The 20,673-nt window shown below is 41.9% G+C and overlaps 1 protein-coding gene across 1 annotated transcript; it reads right to left on the reverse strand.

The window, feature by feature from the left end:
• Positions 1–627: 627 nt before the first annotated feature.
• On the reverse strand, positions 628–19,171 carry LOC149284913 (plexin-B3-like). The gene is made up of 32 exons (XM_089496055.1): positions 18,134–19,171; positions 17,824–18,003; positions 17,178–17,303; positions 16,655–16,755; positions 16,313–16,445; positions 16,050–16,206; positions 13,617–13,725; positions 13,429–13,513; positions 12,859–12,987; positions 12,015–12,137; positions 11,667–11,760; positions 11,373–11,542; positions 11,013–11,158; positions 9,793–9,969; positions 9,536–9,695; positions 8,840–9,073; positions 8,008–8,169; positions 7,771–7,919; positions 7,195–7,295; positions 6,891–7,108; positions 6,257–6,435; positions 5,732–5,798; positions 5,243–5,549; positions 4,871–4,974; positions 4,395–4,482; positions 4,003–4,169; positions 3,249–3,409; positions 2,623–2,770; positions 2,471–2,535; positions 2,172–2,247; positions 1,527–1,601; positions 628–732 (listed from the first exon to the last, which is right to left on the reverse strand). The coding sequence occupies exons 1-32, from the start codon at positions 19,169–19,171 to the stop codon at positions 628–630; spliced, it is 5,334 nt and encodes a 1,777-aa protein (XP_089352181.1).
• Between the last annotated feature and the right edge of the window lie 1,502 nt (positions 19,172–20,673).

Raw genomic sequence — 20,673 nt, forward strand, 5'->3', positions numbered from 1 at the left:
CATTTATTGCATCAACACAATTTTTTCTTTCTATCAGTTAATATTGCTCTATTTTCTTATGGGAACCAAGAGAGGAGAAAGACTTCCATCTAAAATGTGGAATGCAGTTCTGATGGATCTGAAGGAGGAAAGTCCTACAGATCACTTTTTTAGTTCACAAAGATTTGGGAACCCAAAACATTGTTTTTAATCCCCAGACATTACCGTTACGCATCTTTCCACACAAGTATTCACAACAGAACACAAAACAGCACAAAAATATAATATATGGCCTGTCATAGGGTGGCTAGTCTGTAGAGAAACACTCTACACTGGGAGGACATTTTTGGAGACACCAAGGACACCACAGGAAGAACCAGATTATCAGTTATATTAAGGCACTTACACAGTTTCACTGAGGTAGACAGTGCACTGTCTGGCTGCTCAGATAGAGTCAAATGATTTTAGGTAAAGCATGGAGTAGCGTAGAACTGGGTATCCTACCTATAGCACAGTGTTCTCCCAAGAGAGCGCAGGGAGCTGGAGATCTGTATATCCCTTTAAACTATGCACACGATCATCAATAATCAAAGTTCACAGAAGAACAGCGGGAGTGAATGCCAACTGCCTCTATATTGAGAGGGGTAATTAAAGATCTGTCACTTTCAGTTCTACTAACGAAGAGATCTGTTGCAAGCGAGAGGCCAGCTGCATTTTCTGACCGTTGGGATCCGCTTCTAGAGCAGCGCTGATCTATATAGAGGAAAAAGGGATAATGTATCAGTCACATAGAAAGTTATTCTCTTTTCCTAACAATACCCATTTCTAATTTACAGTAAACATGGCTTCCAAAACTCAGCTTAAAACACAACAACGCTCTCCTAAACGGAACGAAATTCCAGACCCCTGTAAAACAGCAGAAGGCCAGGAGTAAGTTTAGGATTAGTGGCACCTGGGTGCAGTATTTCTTCATTATCCACCCCACCCCCCCCCCGTAACTAAAACACACACAAACTTGCTGTAACACATACATACACATATACAAGCTCTCTCTTTTCTCTCCCAGAGGGCATTAAGCCTAGGTTCACACACACTCATGCGTTAATGCCATACACTGCGCCCACACACGCTCATGCACCAACATGCACACAAACATGCTCATACACCATACACTTACACACACTAACACATACACACTCTCCCTATCTCTTCCACTCATGTTCAGTGCATGATACAGCTCTATCCCCCTGGCTTTTACTCTCCATGCGAGCTGTCACACTATGACTGTTGGGTCTCCTAATGCGCATGGTTACCAGCCCGGGACAGATTCCGATGAGTTTACGCGACAGAACACTAGAACTATTTTTTTTATTATCCAAATGCACCCTTTGTAATACATCCCGGCTATATCTAAATAGCAGAATGAGTTTGTGACTAGACCCCCTGTTTACTCAATAATATCTTTCTCCAATAGCTTCTCAAAACTATGGTCAGAACAAAAGCGGTTCCCATAAACCATGATGCACAAAAGCGGCTTCTTCTCTCACCTGGTCGTAGTACTTGATAATATAATTGTACAGCTCATGTAAGGCAAGCAGAGGACTGAACTGAGTAGAATGAATCTGTGAGGGAAAAGCAGTGTTTAGGGACTACAAAAAGCAATGTCACATGATCGGTATGATCCAGAAGAGCACGGCAAGCACTGTCCATCTATGCCATGCTGTAGGTTATGGATCTCATGATGCTCTAGCAGCTAGAGTGTCAGAGAGGAATTATTCACTGGCCATATTTAATGTTACAGCCGCCCTACGAAAGGTTCTTCTGTTTAGGTCCAACTATTTGAACAGACTTGCTTAAAAGACTTATTTAAAACTTGCAATCTTTTTTGGGGAGGAGGGCGAAGACAGGATTACCTCATTTATTTCTAGCCCAAAATTGCTGACCTAGTAGGCAAAATAGTCCTCTGTGGGATCCCGACTGAAAACCTGCTCCTTTTGCCCAGTACAATAAGTAACCTCATAATCCAAAGAGTAAGACAGCTCTACTCCCCCCCCATGTACCAAGCTTTTGGTCTTTTATGAGATGAGATTGAACTAAAGTTTTAGGACATGTTAAACAGTTTTTTTAAGCTACCAAATAGCCCTACAGAAACTGACCTCGCTTACCCATAAAGTAATTACGGTTTTACTTACCCCTGACAGTTCTGTAAGGGCAGAATTCATTTCCTGGTAGCTGGCAGGGGTGGCCTGTTTGATGTCACTATAGTACCTGATGCATAAAGAATACGGTAAACTCACTTTCTGCTCCCTAACAGATCCTGTATGTTTATTAGTCCAAAGAACAATCACATCTGATTCTTTTGAAAAAGTAATTTTACAATAGTCCCAAAGTTTTCAAAAACCAACATAGAAGTCACAAGCTGCTTTCTCATGGCAAACAGTACAGAGAAGCCAACGTTAGTTAAATTATTCTTTAATATGATGCCACTTACTTCTCCACCAGCTGTTTGTACCGTGGGATTTCCCGAGCATACAACAATTTGTTGACTGGCGAGTCCTGCGACAGAGAAGTTTATATAATCACCACTGGTGAGCCAACTAGAGGAGCGCCTCAATTTAATAACCCACTCTGTAATGAACTCACCCGTCCCACTTTGTGCTCCGAGATAGTACAAGAGTCAATGAATGTCTGGGCAATGACAGACAGGATCGAATCCACGTTCTCTGATACCTCAACGTCAAACACCATCTGAGGATGCTTCAGAACCAGTACCCAGAACCTCTGCATTAGGCTGGAACCAGAAAAAAAGACTGTGTGTACAACTAGGATAACGCGTATGCTTTAAAACCTCAAAGGATCGGAAATATTTTACTAGGAATTAGTGTCTTTTAGAAGCACAAGACTTCCCGATAGGTTAGATCTCCAACTTTTCTATAAGCTGGTCCTTTTTAAAAATGTGCTGCCTTGGCATTTGTTTAGGTATCGCAGGCCTTTAAACAATGGAAATTAAAAAGAAAGAAATAAAACACATCTGTCATTTTATTGTACATTCAATGGAACATAAAATCCCTTATTTAATGTATTGTTTTGTATTAGTCAGTTAGTTCTAGTTTTGTAGTTTTGTCAGATCCTTTGAATATATGCACAGTGCAAAAAAAATGCACATATTGTTGGGGCAATATAAATAAAAGATAATGACGCCATCAAATGTAACCCTTCAGTGGTACAGTCAGCACATTTACCTCATTCTATACACACTGTGATCTTACCTGTGTGTCTTCCAGATGTGGATAGTCTCCTCATCCTGAATCTCATGCTTCTCGGCCATTTCATCCAGAAAGTCAAAGAAATATTTGATTGAAATGGGTACAGGACGGTTCACCCCCAACATTACCTGGAAGGTGTCATCGACAAACTTCTGCAGAGTGCCCTGTAAAGGAAGGTAGAATTATAGCTCCATTAACACCAGGTATACAACATGCCTCTAAATAGGGATCCAATGAGCACCCACCCATGGACCACCGCGTCCACAGACAATTAATTGTCATGCTGACAAACTGCTTTAACATATAAACTGTGTGTTCATCAAGATGTCTGATGATTGTTTATATTGAGATGACTAACCATTACTAACCATTACTATATTCAGCATTATTAAGGCTTGTGTCTGATCTTCTGATGTGGTAGGCAGGACCACTGTGGTCATTAAAGTTTCTGACGGTCTGCATCGCCCTTTACGAATGTCAGCCCAAGAAAAGATCTAACTAACTCCTTAAGACTATCGCCTTTTGGACCAAAGTGGCAATATCCATTTTTGTACCAACAACAAAACAAACTGATGGTACTGTGGTCAAGCATTATATTTGTATACTTATTAATTTACCATAAAAGAAAATCTTCTGCACCAGGTTAAATCATATTAAGGACTCTAAAGGTTGAAACTTTTGGACTGTTGGTTAAATACAGATGACATTCTGATGTTTTTGCTACCATAGGCTTTTCAGCTGACCATCCTCAACTCACCTTCATTGACAGCAAGCGGGTTAAATAGATCTCAGGAATTGCCTTTGCACGTTCTCTTTCCCTCAAACTGCTCCTCCTGTTCTTGCAAACTTCAGGTTCTTCTAGAGACTTCACCAGGTGCCATTTCTTAATTTCACCTTCCTCGCCGTCTTCCAGCATAGGGGTCTCTGAGATACAGAAAGAGTATGTTGTGACTTTACAGGAAAAGGGAAAAGAAAGAACAGATTCGTGGAACATAAAGACTGGTGGTGACTCGTTAAACAAGATGCATTAAAGGAGATGAAAAACAGACCAAGAAGCAAATGCTGCAGAATATGTTGGAACAACACAAACACGAGATCTCAAATAAAGAATGGAAACACATGGAGACTCTAAGCCATCTCTCCACTCACTCTCGCCTCCAAAAAAGCTGTTGTTTGGGGTCTCACACTGATTGTTGTGTAATCGAGGGATCAGAGCCACAGTTGCACCATCTGGAACCTGAAGACAAAGTAATGAATGTGAAAGGCCCTTAACCAGCTACTTCTTAAAAAGTCATATTGGGGCTGCACCAATTATTAACATTATTTTGAATAAGTTGTAAATAATACTTTTCATATAAAATATGAAATATTTGGCATCTGTGTAAAAAAATATTTCTAATTATACATAAAAACACTAAGGAAATAGGAACAATGTATTTCTATTAAAAGGTATTAATAAGGTGGGTTATTGTCATCTGTGACTGGCAAATACAAACTTTGTATGTGTTTCAGGCACTGCTTTAATTATCTTAATTATACTAAATCACAGAAGCAATAATCATTAGGCGGTATGAGGTCTACCGAAAAATTAACTACGTGGTCACCAGTAAACAATCCAGCCTAACCTTATAATGGTGCAGAGTATTCAACCTCTTCCACTGGTCTTGGGTCAATGAAGTAAGGTCTTCATCTGACAGAGTCAAATGGCCAGCATTCCCAGAGCGCCATTCTATATAATAATAAATAAAACAGGAGCAAATGAGGGTTCCCACAAGTTCTCCGCAGCAATTTGGATACTAAATGTTTGGGCCAATAATTGGGTCCCCACTGAAAACAAAGAGGAGTCACCCTTTGGCTTCCAAGTTGGTTGGGAAATGCTTAATTGACATATCTCGCTTGACTATTTGACATATTTTGGCATTAGACATCTTCCCTTTTACAGATAAATTAGTAATAATATTCAACACCAATGATTTTCACCACTTGTCTGTTCTTACCTAGGTCTAACGTGTGTGCCGGGGGCCGTTGTGAGAAGGGGGTCCCTTTGTACACATGGTTGAGAATCTTCCCTTTGACCTGTGTGATAGTATCCGTGTCGAGCACTTTCACGGGAACACGCTGTATCTCACCCCCACTCTTCACCATGACAGTGAGGGTCATCTGCTTGTATTCAATGTCTTCCCGCAACAGACGCCCGTCATTAAGCGTGCGCTTCGCCTTCCCGGTCACGGCATCCACCGGACCCTTATCCACCTGGTACTTAATGGCACAAAACAGCATATAGAGGGGCTCTGCTGCTGCTTCCTGCAAGCACAGGGAATGAAAAACTGAAAAATTGTTGGTTGAACTCTTCTTTCGGGGCTTGGAATGAACTGGTATAGGACATCTCCCTCAGAGGAATTCACAAACATTCTGATTTACTCTTGGATATCAAATTTTGTGTATTTTTTTCCCCAAGACATCTAGCTTCGTTGTCAAGCACTTACCCTCAAAAACGAATGTAAGCAGATGGCCATCCAGTTGGTTAGCAGTTTCTCTACTATGGTCTCAGTCCTACAAGATACAAAATTCTGTGATTGTCATCTCAATGTTCTGTACAACACTGCTGTCTGCAGCATCACTGGAAACAAAACATTCAGATTCATACTAATTTCAAGGAAATTTGCTCATTTTGCCAATTCATACAAATCTCTGAAACGAGGAGGGATCCCTAACAAAAACAAAAATGAAGCAAAGTGCTGTGAATAATAGAACACCTAGATGTAAAAAGCCCTGCAGATTTTCATCTGAACTGAAGGACCATGAAATTCATTGTCTGGAAACAAATGGACCAAAAATAAAATGAAAAATTGATCATTTTTGGTTCATTTGCCCAAGTCTACAAAAGCAATGTTCTCTCATATGGAGACTATGACGAAGCCCGACGCAGTCCACTGACTGGGTTATCACCAATACGTGAGCGCTCATGGCTCGCAGGCACCCAACCTCTCGAGAGTAGTCATAACACATACCTGCGAAGCAGAAGTTTGGGGTTCTTAGCTACACATTGCTGTATCAGATTAGCCAACAGGGTCTTCATAACATCAGTCAGATACTCCAGTTTACCATGAAGAGCCACTGTGAGCAGTGATGCAGTATGGCAGCGGTCACGCTGAGACAGTGTGGGCTGGGAGTCCAACGTCTCAATTAGCTACAGAAAATAGCAAATATTAAAGAGTGCTTTAAAGGGAGAGCACCATGATATATGCTTTATTTACATAAATGCTGTGTAGAATAAAAGAGTAAAGCACTGAAGAAAGAACCTCAAAGTTTGGCTTATTTACATAATTACCTAATTTTTTACCTGTCACTCACATTACATGCAAATGCAGTTTCTTTAACAATAGAACACGCAAGTTCTATAATGTTTCTAAAACATAGCCTATATGTTTTTGGTATTTTTTACGTAGATCCTTCATATATCTCGTACTTGTAGTGGGTTTTAAATGTTTTGTCTTCAATGTAACTTTTTAAAACATGTTTGTTACAGTATCAATTGAAACATTTTGGACCCTAAGAAAATAGGTGTGGGGCTGCAACATCTAAAGCTGGGAGGATTAGGTAAATGAGAACATGGCTGGATGTCAACATGGAAAACTGGTGTACCTTAGTAAGAAAAAGCTTATTATTGAGAAGGTTTGACAACTGGGTGAGCCCCTGCTCCACAGTGCTCCTTTTGCTCTCTGGCACATCTAAGCTCTTCCTGAGGGGGGAGCTGGTGTGTCCAGGGAAGAAGATCCTTTCTACATAAGTTGTGTAGTCCAAGTAGGGAATTCCTGAGCCCTCGAGGTCACTGGTAAGATCCATCATTTCTGTCATTAAGTCTAGCCAGGAAAAAAACAGATATGTTTACATGAAGAGGACATACAATGTTGGCACGTCACACGAGGTTCTGGCACAGTCAAATTACCTGTAAACTCCTTCCTGCACTGGTCGCCCACACTGGTCTCCAGGTTCTCCAACTGAACCAGGACCTTCTTGTAGTCTCTCATGGCCAGCTTGCTCTGTCTCCTGTAAAACAGATTCAACAATCACCCATTTCACCGTACTCTGTTTATCATACATGGAACAACAATCCAGATGCAGGGAATGTATTGTTGCATTAACCCCTACTGCCCTCAGATGCAACTCTCAGTCCCCTTCCCTTGCTTGGCACATTGAGAACAGAACACAAGTAGAGGCTGAGGGGACTTTTTTGGTGGCGAGGACCCAGGAAGTGAATTAACATTCCAGTTTCTTACAATCACTTTATAAGGCCTGGATCATAAAACCATTAATGTGAGTACTTTAAATAAGCATTCTTCAAAAAAATAAAATAATAATAATAAAGCACTTAACTAAGGTAGTTGCCGCAGTGATATATGGGTCCACGCAGTTATCATATGCAATAAAGTGTATGCGATGATCACTGAAGGCAGGTGTCTGTTCACACCCTTGTGCACATGCATGGAAAGCAGTGCTTTCCTGCCACTGATGGACACATTACCTGTACATAAAGATGATTATTAGGACCACAGGGATGAGCAGAGCACCTCCCACTGCCAGCCCTATTTTGGCTTCCTTTGGGAAACTGGACTGTCCCTCTACATCATATTTCACTTGTCCCAGATTAAAGCTGAGTTTTCCCATCTGTACCTGAGAAAAGAGGCCAAAAGGATCAGCAGCTGCTAAGAGCAGGAGAGATGAAAGCGTCCTAGTCTGATACTCCTTTCAGATCACTCACCACAAACTCTGGCAAGGATGAGCTGGCGTCTAATGGCCGTGGTGCCACCAGCGGTGGTTCGCAGTACAGGTGGTTGTGGGTGAGGGTTTTTACTGTACAGACTCCATCTCCGATCATTGCCAAGACCTCTTGTTTACTGATCCCGGAGTCGAGGCCCTCTCCCTGCCACAAACATGTGAGACATTAGACAAACCGTGACAAAAGGGACACAAGAGAAGATGCTTCCAGGAGAGGACAGCAGGACATCACAAAAATGGCCACCATTGTAAAACTAAACAAAAAAAAAAAAAAAAAGAGTAAAAGAGAATATGTTATTTTAGCCAATTTGTTATTAAATGTACAAAAGCTATATTAAGGTAATTTTTAGAAAAAGATTTAAATCTAAACAAGCGGGCTAAATTTTGTACTGCAACTTAAACTGGAAGTTCCATGGAAAATTATTTTCAGCTTGACCATAAAATACAGAGCTCTAAGCAGAAATATGATTTTTAACTCATTTTGTTCATTGTTTTTTTAATCTGCAGATGTGGAGATCAACAGCGCTGGATACGGTAATATCCCCAGCGCTGCATAAAGTAATGTCAGTCATGTGATATTTTGGGCGACTTTCCCTACTAAATCACCCCACTGATATATATATACGGCCAGTGCTCCGAGAGACTTTCATTATGTCGTTATTTCAGAATATCCTGCTGATTGATCAACAATGAGCCATTGTATCATTTACCATAGGGAGTATGATAAGAAGTCAGGGTGTTTGTCTGGTAGATTGAGGAACTCTCACCGAGATATAATCCGCAGTGCAAAGAGACAGGTGTCCAAGCCATTTTACCTCTATATCCAGCACGTTGCCTGGTTTCAAGCTGTATGGTTTGTTTGGGCTTTCTTTGTTCAGAGGTTTCAGGGATGGGTTCTTCTGGTAACTGAAGCTCTCCCCCAGGCTGCTGAATGGTATCCGTACATTGTCCAGAACAAAAAAAACATCCACAGGGACATAATTTTCTGGGACGGAGGGAGACACGCATTCGATAACAGAGGAGGAGTTGTGGTGGCATGGCTCGCTAAACTGAGGAAAGGGAAACAAGAGAGGTAAGAAAACTAAATATTAAAAAAGTACTACGGACAACTTAGTCTACGCTGATCCATCTGAAATCACACCAGCCGGGGTTTTGGATACCAATAGCTAAACAGAGACAAGACATTTGGAATAATGATTTCTTTTGAAAGCAAAACTTTTTTAATGAAGAAGTCTAACACCTAGCCCACCAAAAAAGTCAAAAAATAAATGTGGACTTAAGTACACGTCCTGCTTCTAATAGACAGGAAGGGGAAGGAGGAAAAACAACAGAAGCCTCAGTTGCTACTTTCAATAGCAAAAGGAATGCAGGTACCAACGGAGTCCATGCAAAATAGACTCCAGTATGCATTTTACTTAAAATGAGTATGAGTGGAATGGTGCTTCAATCAGTTAATTTATATTTTCTTGAGTCTGGATGGTGTCCTCCTGGGAAGAACACTCATACCTCACCTCTTGCGTTGTCGCAGAACTGACTTCCCTTCTTCTCTTCCTCCGACTCTCCTTGCTCCCTTCCTGTAGCTCTTCAGAGGACAATCTAGCCAGGACGCTCATGAATGGAGTCTGCACCACGTCCAGCTGTGAGCCATTTACTTTGATAATACGACCACCTCTGTGTGGGAAGGAAAAACAAAAAGCATGCAGGTGAGACACACACCTTAAAGAGGCTTACAGCAGAATGTTTCCGAAACAAAAATTCCAATTCTTACCCATAAAATCCACTGGTGGGGATAGCAGATAAGATGGTTGGGTTCTCTGTATAATTAAACATGACTTTTTTGAGAATCTTTTTCGTGGTACCATAGAACACATGAACGGGCAGCTCCTGCAGGTCAGGGCTTACGCCGGTGATACACTGTATCTGCTCTTCTGTTACATTCCTGGATCTGAAAAGGTGGCAATAAGACTGATCAGGACCCAGGAGGATCACAGACATATGAGAACATGGGACAAAATAGTTACCCCAGGCAGAACAAAACTGAATTTATTTACAGACAGCAACACATTTGGGTGAACACACTCACATTTTACACGGCAGATCTCCCACTGCCACTGTAATCTGATCTCCTGTCAGCAGTTTGGAACCAAAGATGGTGATCAGCGTGCCACCGGCCATAGGACCTCTCAATGGGGATAAAGACAACAATGCAGGATCCTGAGTAAGAGACACTAATTAAGGCAATCGCAATATTATCCAACACAAATTCAGGATCAAAAATCCCTTTGTACACACACGCTATAAAAATTTCAAGTATAATACACACAATTAAGTCTCAGGTTTCAGGTCTAAATAGCAGTGCTTACTCCTACTACACGACAACCCCTCACTATGAAATTATGCCTATTTATTATAATACCTCTAATATTTAATATTGTAATTTCAGCTTATTCCAAGACATTAATTTACAAACATCTTTAATCTGAACTATATTACACACCTGGTATGTAAAATACTGGCTGGAGACTCCAGGTTCACGTCCATCCACAGTGACTTTCACCAGCCCCGAATCCTCAGTGTCGCTGGCAGACAGCGTGCACACAATCCTAAAGAAAAGACACCACTTTCTTACAGTTCTATGGCCATACTCAATTATGTTACACTAGCTTCAGAACAGAAGGCTCCATAAGGGAGATCAGCCGTTTGCCTAGAGCCCACTCATTAAAGGATGCTGCAGAAGAAAGGACTAAGGATACCCTTGAAGCTTCATGGATATGGCCCAATCTACCATTTCACCATCCCAGTAAAACAAACTTTCTGTAAAGCTGGCAAGCTTAAATATGTCCCATATATTTAAAATAACTAAAGTTTCCAACCCCCTCTATAGTATTGCTTTTGCTGGGGGATCATTCTCTCTTGGAAATTGTGTCCGCAGTAAGAAGTGGAATAAGCTCTTTTGTCGTGTGAAGGTCCAGGAACATAAAGACTTACCTGTTGGACACAAAATACAGATCCGGCTTCACAACGCATGGATACTCTGCCACACTGACAGATACATCCTCTGCCTTCTGACCCATGTTGACACCCTCGATGGTCAGGGTGGTTCCTCCTTGAATGATGCCCGTCAGAGGGTAAAACTGAAAGAAACCGACATGATAAACATCATAAGCATCCAATGCTAAAACATGATAAAAGAGTTACATGGGTTACAAGGAAGAATAACAAAGTTTGTATTGAACTCTAACCCAGTGTATTTGCTTGTGGGGGGGGGGGTCCCACTTTACATCAGCAGGTGTATTCAAGACCCATAGCTCAGCGGCTTGGCAGCCCGCTTCTACAGCCACCACTTACTGAACTGATGAGTGGCGTTGGGCAAACATCAATGGCGTTCTGTTCACACCGACTCCTGTACACACACGCAGCGGTCCTCTCATCTCCGCACCACAGGCACTTGTACTGAGAGTTCAGAGCGTGACACCGGCTGCAGTCCGACTGTCCCACCGAGCAGTTGTACACAGTCACTGAGAGAAGCAACAAAGAGGATGGTGTTAGCAAGATAAAAAGTAAACTGCCCAAAACCGGGGCAACAACAAGCTGAAAGAGGCAGGACGCAGCAATAGAGGGCAAGCCGGGTCCAGGACTTACCTTGTATATCCCCCTTATTGTCCACACGCTGCCCATCGCCTTTCGTTGCATACACAGTGACACGCTGCTCCAGTTCACGCAGTGGGTACTCATACTTTAAGGGGGAAAAAATCAACAGTGATCATCAATGATCGATCGTCAATCGAATGCATAAAAAATTGCCTTTTTACCTACTCTGCTGAATTTTACAGTTTTATAAAATACGCCCCAACCCTTCCCACTAAACGAAAGCTTCTTAAGAGTGCAATTAATCTAAGAAATATAACACTAGAAGCTCTCGGTTATTCTACAGGGACAGACGCCGGGACAAAATATCAATGCTACGGTCCCCAAAAATCCCCCCCTCACCTTGTGTGTCTGGCAGTGTACTTGGTAGATACTGTCCTCTCCTGTCACTTGTTCAATCTGGGCACGCAACACAATGGCATTGCCTTCTGTCTCTATAACACAACGATACTCCAGTTCCCCACCCTGAATGTGGAAAAAAATAGGTTCAAAATGGCTCCCTCATAAAAAATTAAACAGCGACTGCGCATTGTACATATGACACCAACGTTTCATACCACCTGTCACATTAAAGGGGTGGTGTACTCTTAATCATACACCGGTAAGGTCAGCCTGACCACTGGAAGACAGTCCATCACTCAAATGTTCATTAACAATGGATATGAGAAAAGCCGTTGTTTTGGCTGCCCTACTTGAAAATAATTTTTGACTTGCTTGGTGGTACAGATCAGATTATAACTACTCCTATTAACTAGTTTGGGTAGGTTTTATAGTGGTTAGTGGTCTTTACCTATGTACATTGTTTATTCTGATAAAATATATAAAAAAAAAATCTAAATGTTGAGTCCCATTTTGTATTATGGTATGGGTCAATCAACCTTATACAGAGTTGTCTTTAATTATGTAGGCCTGGGGTTACTGCCAACCAAAGAGGTATTTTCTGCATGAATGGAGATGTTCAATCGGAGAGTAGATGATGCTTAGGTGGAATTCCTCAAGTTCACTGGTTCCAGTAGAGTATTCTTCTTGGATTTATGTTAACAGTGAGTCTCCAGCGAGATACAGATCAATCTGCCCATATTTACACATTCCCAGGACATTTCTGAACACCATTACCTGGGGCTCACTCAAACCAACACAATGACGCTCTGTATCAATGTAAAAAAGGGGCGCTTTCTAATATCACCTTAAGAAGATGTAAGTTCCGTCCAATCAGATCCAGTTCTCGTTCAATGCCAACGGGGATAAAGGGAGAATCCACAATGCTCTCCAGCCTGGGACAAGCATCTGGACCCGACAGCTGCTGGTGCGAATCCTTTTAAGAAAACGCAAAATATGAAGTGCTTGGATGTATATAACAAAGCACATGAATTATATTAAACATAGAAACTACAGCGCCAGCTTTAGAAGAACATGCGCCCAGCTCTCAAGCCACACCGAGCTCCAGAGATGGACTACCCGCAAAGGCAACTGCCTAGGGTTCCTGGCTCAGTGGAGGCACCACTACCTGGGGCCACCTCCAACATGTACTATCCATGGTTCCTGAAAACAGGTGGGTCCCAGTGAGATGAAGAATCTACATAAATGCTCTCGATACAATCCCACAAACATCTCACAGTTCTGGAGGGAGTATATGCTACTCACATGTTGGCTGTATATCACGGTCTGATCTTGGCTGCATTGTAACGTGTGTGTGCAGCGGTGGTCAGACACACACCAGTTACATCTCCAAGGGCTGCTCACACACCCACCGCACCTGGAGGTAGAAATCATTTACGTTAAATGGACATACGGAAAACATCAAGTAGACACAGGAGTTTTTGAGAAACACGAAGAGTTTACTACACGGCAAACACGGAGAAGTATGGTGTGTGTATATGGGGCTGATCGAGCCAACATAAAGGTACTAAATAAATAATCAATATCCGCGGTTAATCTACTTACGGGGCATACACAGCGAGGTCCATCACAGCGTTGCAGTCATAAAATGTGAAATCAGTCGTGGCTACTGTGATGTCGTGATAAACCAGGGCGAGCTGGAGGGTCACATGATCTGGAAAAGAAAGGGAATTTAAAAGATTTGTGGATACTAGGATTCTGTACTATTATGTATGGTATTCCTACGTAAATATTATATAAAATAGCTCTATATACGTACGTACATATATACATTATATTATATATCACACGCATATTACAAATAAATTCCCCCCCTCATACACGGCCTGACCCCACACCGAAGACAGACAGAGAGACAGCGTCTCACTTCTCCATGAGAGAGACCGGTACAAACAAAGCCAAAGGTCTTCAGCCCCGACCATTGACCTACATACAGAATACCAGCAGATAGGAGACCAAAAAGAAAGAAAAATCACAGGGACATCAAGAGTTTTTAGCATACTAGAATTTTGTAAAACCCTATAGCTTGAGCGCTATGTGTTTTTAATTTTTTTTTTTTAAACAATTCCATTCTTTTACCAATATGTAGTTTATTCTTATGGGACTTTTTCTACCTTACAAAAGCTGAAATTTGTTTCAAAACTAGGATAGCCATCATACTTAAATATTCTCTCTACTCCTTTCAAACTCGTATAAAGGCTTTCAGAACCAACAACTTAAAAAAAGGCTAAAAGCAAGTGAAAACATATTGCTTACAGTGGAAGCAGCCACCTAACGAGTGCAACTTAGTACTAAAAACTGTAAAATATGAGATTTGAGGCAAAAAAAAAAAAAAATAAAAGATCCACTGAAAGAACGGGAAAAAAATTATTATAGATTTAACACCCCACAGTGCGGATCAATACATTAATTCATTCTAGCTATTCATCAAAGGGAAGCGTGTATAAGTGTTCTTATGCATCGTTGGGAGAGTATTACCGTATTTGCTCGATTATAAGACGAGGTTTTTTTCAGAGCAAATGCTCTGAAAAATACCCCTCGTCTTCTAATCGGGGTCGTCTTCTAATCAGACCTCAAATAGAGGTCTGATTAGGAGACTAAGATCCAGATCCCCCGCACCGCTGCAGGGGACCTGGATCCTCCTGTCTCACCCGACTTCCCCCCCCCCCCATCATACACACACTTACCGGTGCTTCCTGCTGTGTTGCCGGGGCAGCGGGTTGACGTCTACGCGATCCGCGTAGACAACGTCCGCTGCAGCCGGAAGGAGGTGTGGCTAGCAGCGGGGGTTGTCTGCGTCCGTCGCATAGACCTTCCCCGACTGTCAGAGATCAGAGTTCCCCGCACCGGTGCGGGGAACTCTGATCTCTGACAGCCGGGGAAAGTATACGCGACGGACGCATACAAACCCCCGCTGCTAGCCACACCTCCTTCTGGCTGCAGCAGAAGGCGACGTCAACCCGCTGCCCCGGCTGGAAGCACCGGTAAGAGATGGGGGAGAGCGGGGGAAGGGGGGGGAGAGAGTGTGTGTGTGTGTGTTAGTTAGTTAAATGGGGGTATAGGGTGTGTGTGTGTGTTAAATGGGGGCATAGGGCATTTCTGGAGTGGCGTTAAGGGGGCATTTAATAGAGCACTCTGCCTCCTGAAATGCCTTATACCTCCCTATATGCCACTCTGCCCCATAATATGCCTTTTAACCCCCTAAATGCCAGAGTGGCATATAGGGGTATAAGGCATTTCTGGAGGCAGAGTGCTCTGTACAATGCCTTTTAACTCCCTTAATGCCACTCTGCCTCCTGAAATGCCTTATACCTCCCTATATGCCACTCTGCCCCATAATATGCATTTTAACCCCCTAAATGCCAGAATGGGATATAGGGGTATAAGGCATTTCTGGACGCAGAGTGGCACATAGGGGGTCAAAAGGCATACCATGGGGCACAGTGGCATATAGAGGGTTAAAAGGCATATCATGGGCCACAGTGCCATATTGGAGTGGCAAGCCTGGGGGCAGATGTGCGTAACTGGGGGACAGGTTGGAAAATACAAGAAATAAAAACAAAAAAAATCTTTTTCTCAATCATAGCTTTTATTAAAAAAAATAGTTTACATGAATTAACATTTACTGGTAAAACTTTTTTCCTTTGGGGTCGTCTTATATTCAGGCTTTTCCTTTGTTTCCTAAGTTAATATTCAGATTTTGGGGGGTCGTCTTATAATCAGGGTCGTCTTATAATCGAGCAAATACGGTAATAGACAAACCACATGGGGCCACCGTATTAAACCAGAAAATCTCTACACTGAAACAGCTTAGCAGGGAGCAGTATTACCTCCAGTACACGCTGACCGAGTAGAATTAGATATGACAAATTCCATGCCATCAATTAATAAAACCAGGAATGACTCCACTTTTTGAGATAATCACATCTAATGTTACGGAAAGGCCTTGAGTAAATTGCCCAGCCATCTCTTTCTCACCTTTCCCATTGGAATTTGGAGGCAGAAGTTCAGGCGGCGGTGAGAGGCAGCTGATCCGGGTACCGTATACATGTGCCGCAGTCGACCACTCTTTAAACAGGCATTGCCAGCTTTCTCCATCTGCCAGAGCAGGCATCTGTAGCACAGTCATGGAGATCTGAAGGGAAAACATATAACCATGTGGGTGATACACAAATAAAATACCCAGACACCCACCCTGAGGATCAGCGGGGTCATCCGAGTCCTACTAGAGCCACACGCACCTCTGTTTGTTCTTGTCGGCTTAGATTGGCTGGCATGATATCCTGGATACTCGGACAGAGCGCCTGATTCCCAAAACTCCACAGCCAGCGATTGTCCTCCTTATAATCCACACACCACTTCTTCTCTGTGCACCTGCAATAAAATGAACAATCAGCGAGGAACATTCCACATCGAAAAGTGGCTTCTGACTTTGGTCTGGCAGCACCATCAGGTCATCTGTGCTCATTTAGAGGTATTAGGGGCCACAAATTCACTTTCTTTAAAAGACTCCCCAACATCAGGACAGTTAACCCAACATGCAGCTACGCTCTAATGGCACGTCTTATTCTCAGACTACTTACTTCCCCTGCAGGACACACCAACCGCAGAAGGGATCCCTAGCTTGGAGGCAAGAGTCACAGGTGGAAAACCTAGAACATGCAGCCATGGGCAGTCGGGAAACCTGCAGCCGAAAGAATTAAGGGTGAGACGAGAAACCAAACCTAGGAGGCGAGTAAAGACAAGACTTTGAAGAGCTAAGCTTGGGTAACCACATAGGTATGTGTCCACACTTTTTATTTTTTTATTTTTTTTATAACAAATTATGATACACACAGAGCTACTACATCAAATATGTATGATTACATATATGTACAAATACACTTATATGTTGAGTAGGTCTGCTACCCATTAAAGTATTTAACAATACACTACATAGGGCAGACTAATGGTGGGTTGCAGTCTGTATTGAAGATATAGTTACCATAGTAAGATTCCATGTAACTTTCCATCATACGGATAAAATGTTTGGGGAAGAGTGAGGGTTATATTTGTATTAATGTGATAATTTTTAACGCCCTATAGTCTGGAGGTGAAATGCCACACCTGTGACTCTGTCATGACATAGAGCTGCCTTCCACCACCATCCAGAATAAGGTCCGGGCTGACAGGCGAGCCAGAAACAGCAGTTGCTGTATCATAGACCAGCCCTTTCCCAGAGGACACAAATACCTAAAGGCAAGAAAAGATACAAGAGTGTCAAGTGCGGGAGGGTAAAATTTTTAAAGAAAGAAGACATTTTCAATATGGAAAGACATGCGGTGGTCCCAACTGCAATTTATCCTATAAAGGACACATTTGATATCACCGAAGACCATGTTCCTTTTGTTACTACTGACCAAACACTTAAATTACGCCTATTTATTTTGGTTGCATTTGTTTTCTACAAGAGACAGGAAATGGATTTCCAGCACTTCCTGTAGCTTCTTTTCTTATTTTCAGGAAGTACTCCTAAGGCCAGGTTCAGGAGAAGATTAGAATGCTGAAAACAGTAACATATCTTCAAGTCAAGAGCATGTGTTGGCTTCTAGAATACAGGAAGTATTTATATCATATTCTTTTACTTAAAGCCAGAGGTCCAGAAGACCGGTTTGTCAAGTAATGGGTACCCTTCTGAAATGGATCGTTAAATTATCTTTTAGTTTTTTTATGTCTTACAAAGGAAACTACCAGGAACGACAAAGAGAATCACCTTTTGAATGTTTCCAGCGGCATTTCCCAAAAACACAATGGTGTTTTTGTCTTCCACCCATGCTGCCACAGCAGTGAGACCGGAGCTGTCTGTAAGCAGCGGGTGAGCATCAACCGAAACACGACTGGCGATAGGGCTTGGTGTATGTTCCCCACCACATGGAAAATTTTGAGAGGAGTCCTGTTGGAGAAGTGAAAAAAATACCATGAACCCCTGTCCTAAGCTCGATGCACACAGACTTTTTAAATCAAATATTCCTTTTTGTTTCTTGGTTACGTTGACGGGATCAAGAATCAAAAGTCAAACATACCTCAGGAAGCGTGGCGCACTTTGAATTTACTCCATACTCTATGCCAGACTCTTCCTGATCATTCTCTCCTTTTCCTGATTTAGTGTAGCACAGGCTTCTTGCCCGCTCTATTCTTTCTTCTATATCCTTCATCTTATATGAACAGAGAGCCCTCTGATTGCTAGGATTAGGCCAGGAACCCTGGTTGGCTGCAAAGATCACAAATAATTCCCTGTTCACAATTTCAAGATGGGCTGCCTGTGCCAAGTTATACCCTCCATGGCACAAGAGAGGCACTTCCACGTAAGAGTAGAGATGAAGGTCTTGGCTGCACACACTTCCAAGGTAGGTTTTGTAGTCCATTTGAGATTTGGATCCACGACGGTAAAACAGAAAGTAGACATGCCTTTCATTTGAAAAGATGCCCACAAAGGTATTATTGTAATCGGAGAAGTCTCCCACCACCAGTTTGCCAAGACCCTCGTTAGAGAATACAGAAGGCTTCTCCAGCTGCCGAATGGTAATGGGTGGTATCCCACTTGACAGTCTGGCTGTTAGACCCCTCCCTACAAAAAGGTAATCACGACCCTCTGACGTCCTTTCCACTATTCCAACAGTGGTGACTTGGGGGTCATTAGCAGCCACAAATTGGTTGTCTCCAGGATCTATTGTCTTATAGATGATGTTTGAAACGTTATGTAAATCCCTTTTCTCACAGATACCCTGAAAAACGTGTCCACAGGTTAAAAGTTCCCCTCTATGAATGTTGACAGTCAGTAGCTTGTTAGAGTTGGGGGTGACTGTGGCCTGGAGGCAGTCCTTTGGATCCTTGAAAGGAAGGCATTCAGGACTGTCAAACTCTGGTCCAGTAGAGTCCTCAACCACAAGATGAAGATCAGAGGAAAGCTGATAAATCCGGTTGACTGCTCCAATATAGATGAAGCCTGAGCCAGGGTCACGGGCCATATGGTTGAAGGTGACATTGGGTCTGAGGAAATAGGGGAAAGAGGAAACTGACAGGAAGAAAGAGGTGCAGAGAAAAATGGGCAGACCCAGCATCACGATCAACTGGCATGGTGAAGAGCAGGACAAAAAAAGGGAGAAATAAGATGTTAGAAAAAATAATCAACAGATCTTAAGAGTATACAAACATCACATATAAGGTAAAACAAATATTTTTAGTTGCCAACGCCACTTTAGTTCTCAGGGTATAAGAGGGAGTGACTAGTGTATAGTCAAACTCTCTGCCATTTGATGAGTAGACTCTGAGTATTGGAACGCTGTTGACTACCATCAAGATACAGTCTGTAAAACTGTACATAAACTGGGAGGATATCATCAATACATTTATTTGTTATTTAAGCTTGTAATTGCTCTGACTCATTTGTACCGTCGCCTGAAAATTTAAAAAGGGTTTCTGCACAGCCTTCTTTTCTGATTGACTGGGTGGGACTGAAGCTCCCAGCCCATTCATTAAAAACCCTGGTGACAACATGGATCGACTTCTGTATTGACCCTTTTTGGTAATAATTACTGTTTAACATAACGAAGTTCGCTGGTTATCTGTTATGAACTTCTAACCTCCTGTTTCCTGTTCTTCTCTACTAATACCACGACATTTAATCTCATATGGACATGAGCCAGGCCATGGATTGAGGAGATTATTACTCTTAAATTAAAATTTATCATCCCTGGCAGGGTGATGGCAAAAATTTATCATCCCTGGTAGGGTGATGGCCAGTTTTGTCTACCAACAATAGAAAAGAAAAAGAAAAAAAAAAAAGAAATGTTGGACTTTTGTGACCCAGTAACCACCGTGTATAAAAACTACTAACGTATACGTTAACATGTAACATATTAGATACTTTAATACTTTAGCAGCTTTAATAAACAAGTGTCACATTGAGTGTACAGAGACCATTCTTAGAAGACAAAATGCTTCCGCTAAAATCTGCAGCGTTATTTCTATGGGAAAAAGGAGGTTGCCGATACATTTTAATTGTAAAACACAAATATTTTCTTAGAATGATCTCAAACTGCAACATTTTTATCTAATCAACATAATTATTACATTGTTGTTACAGAAGTAGAAGGACATTTATGAAATCCCACCTGCCAAACTAGATAATGTAGGGGGGATTCTCTAGAATCCTTCGAAAAACATTTGCCCCAACCCCCTATTTTACATGCAGGAGATGTGTATAAAATACACTGTTTCTGATGTAGGAAGCAGTGTTTAAGGGTTGAACCTTTTAAATCGAGAGATGAAAAAATAATTAAAAAGTTAACCCACAGCATACGAAAAGCACTCATGAAATTGTTGCATGTAAATTTGTAAAAAAAAATTAAAAAAATACCCCAATCAGTAATAGTCAATACACAGAACATGGGTATTGTAAAATATACCTGTTCCTAAAAATGGACAATAGGTATGAACATCCACAAATATTATAAAATGCCAAGCAACAGGGCTAGATGAAAATGTGAAGACCACAGAATTAGGTGGACAAAACCCAACAAACAGTAGAACCCTGTGAAGATCCACCAAGAGTATCACTTCT

This window comes from Sceloporus occidentalis, unplaced genomic scaffold (assembly GCF_023333645.1).
Source record: "Sceloporus occidentalis isolate IW3139 unplaced genomic scaffold, rSceOcc1.0.p SCAF_87, whole genome shotgun sequence".
Classification (NCBI taxonomy): Eukaryota; Metazoa; Chordata; class Lepidosauria; order Squamata; family Phrynosomatidae; genus Sceloporus; species Sceloporus occidentalis.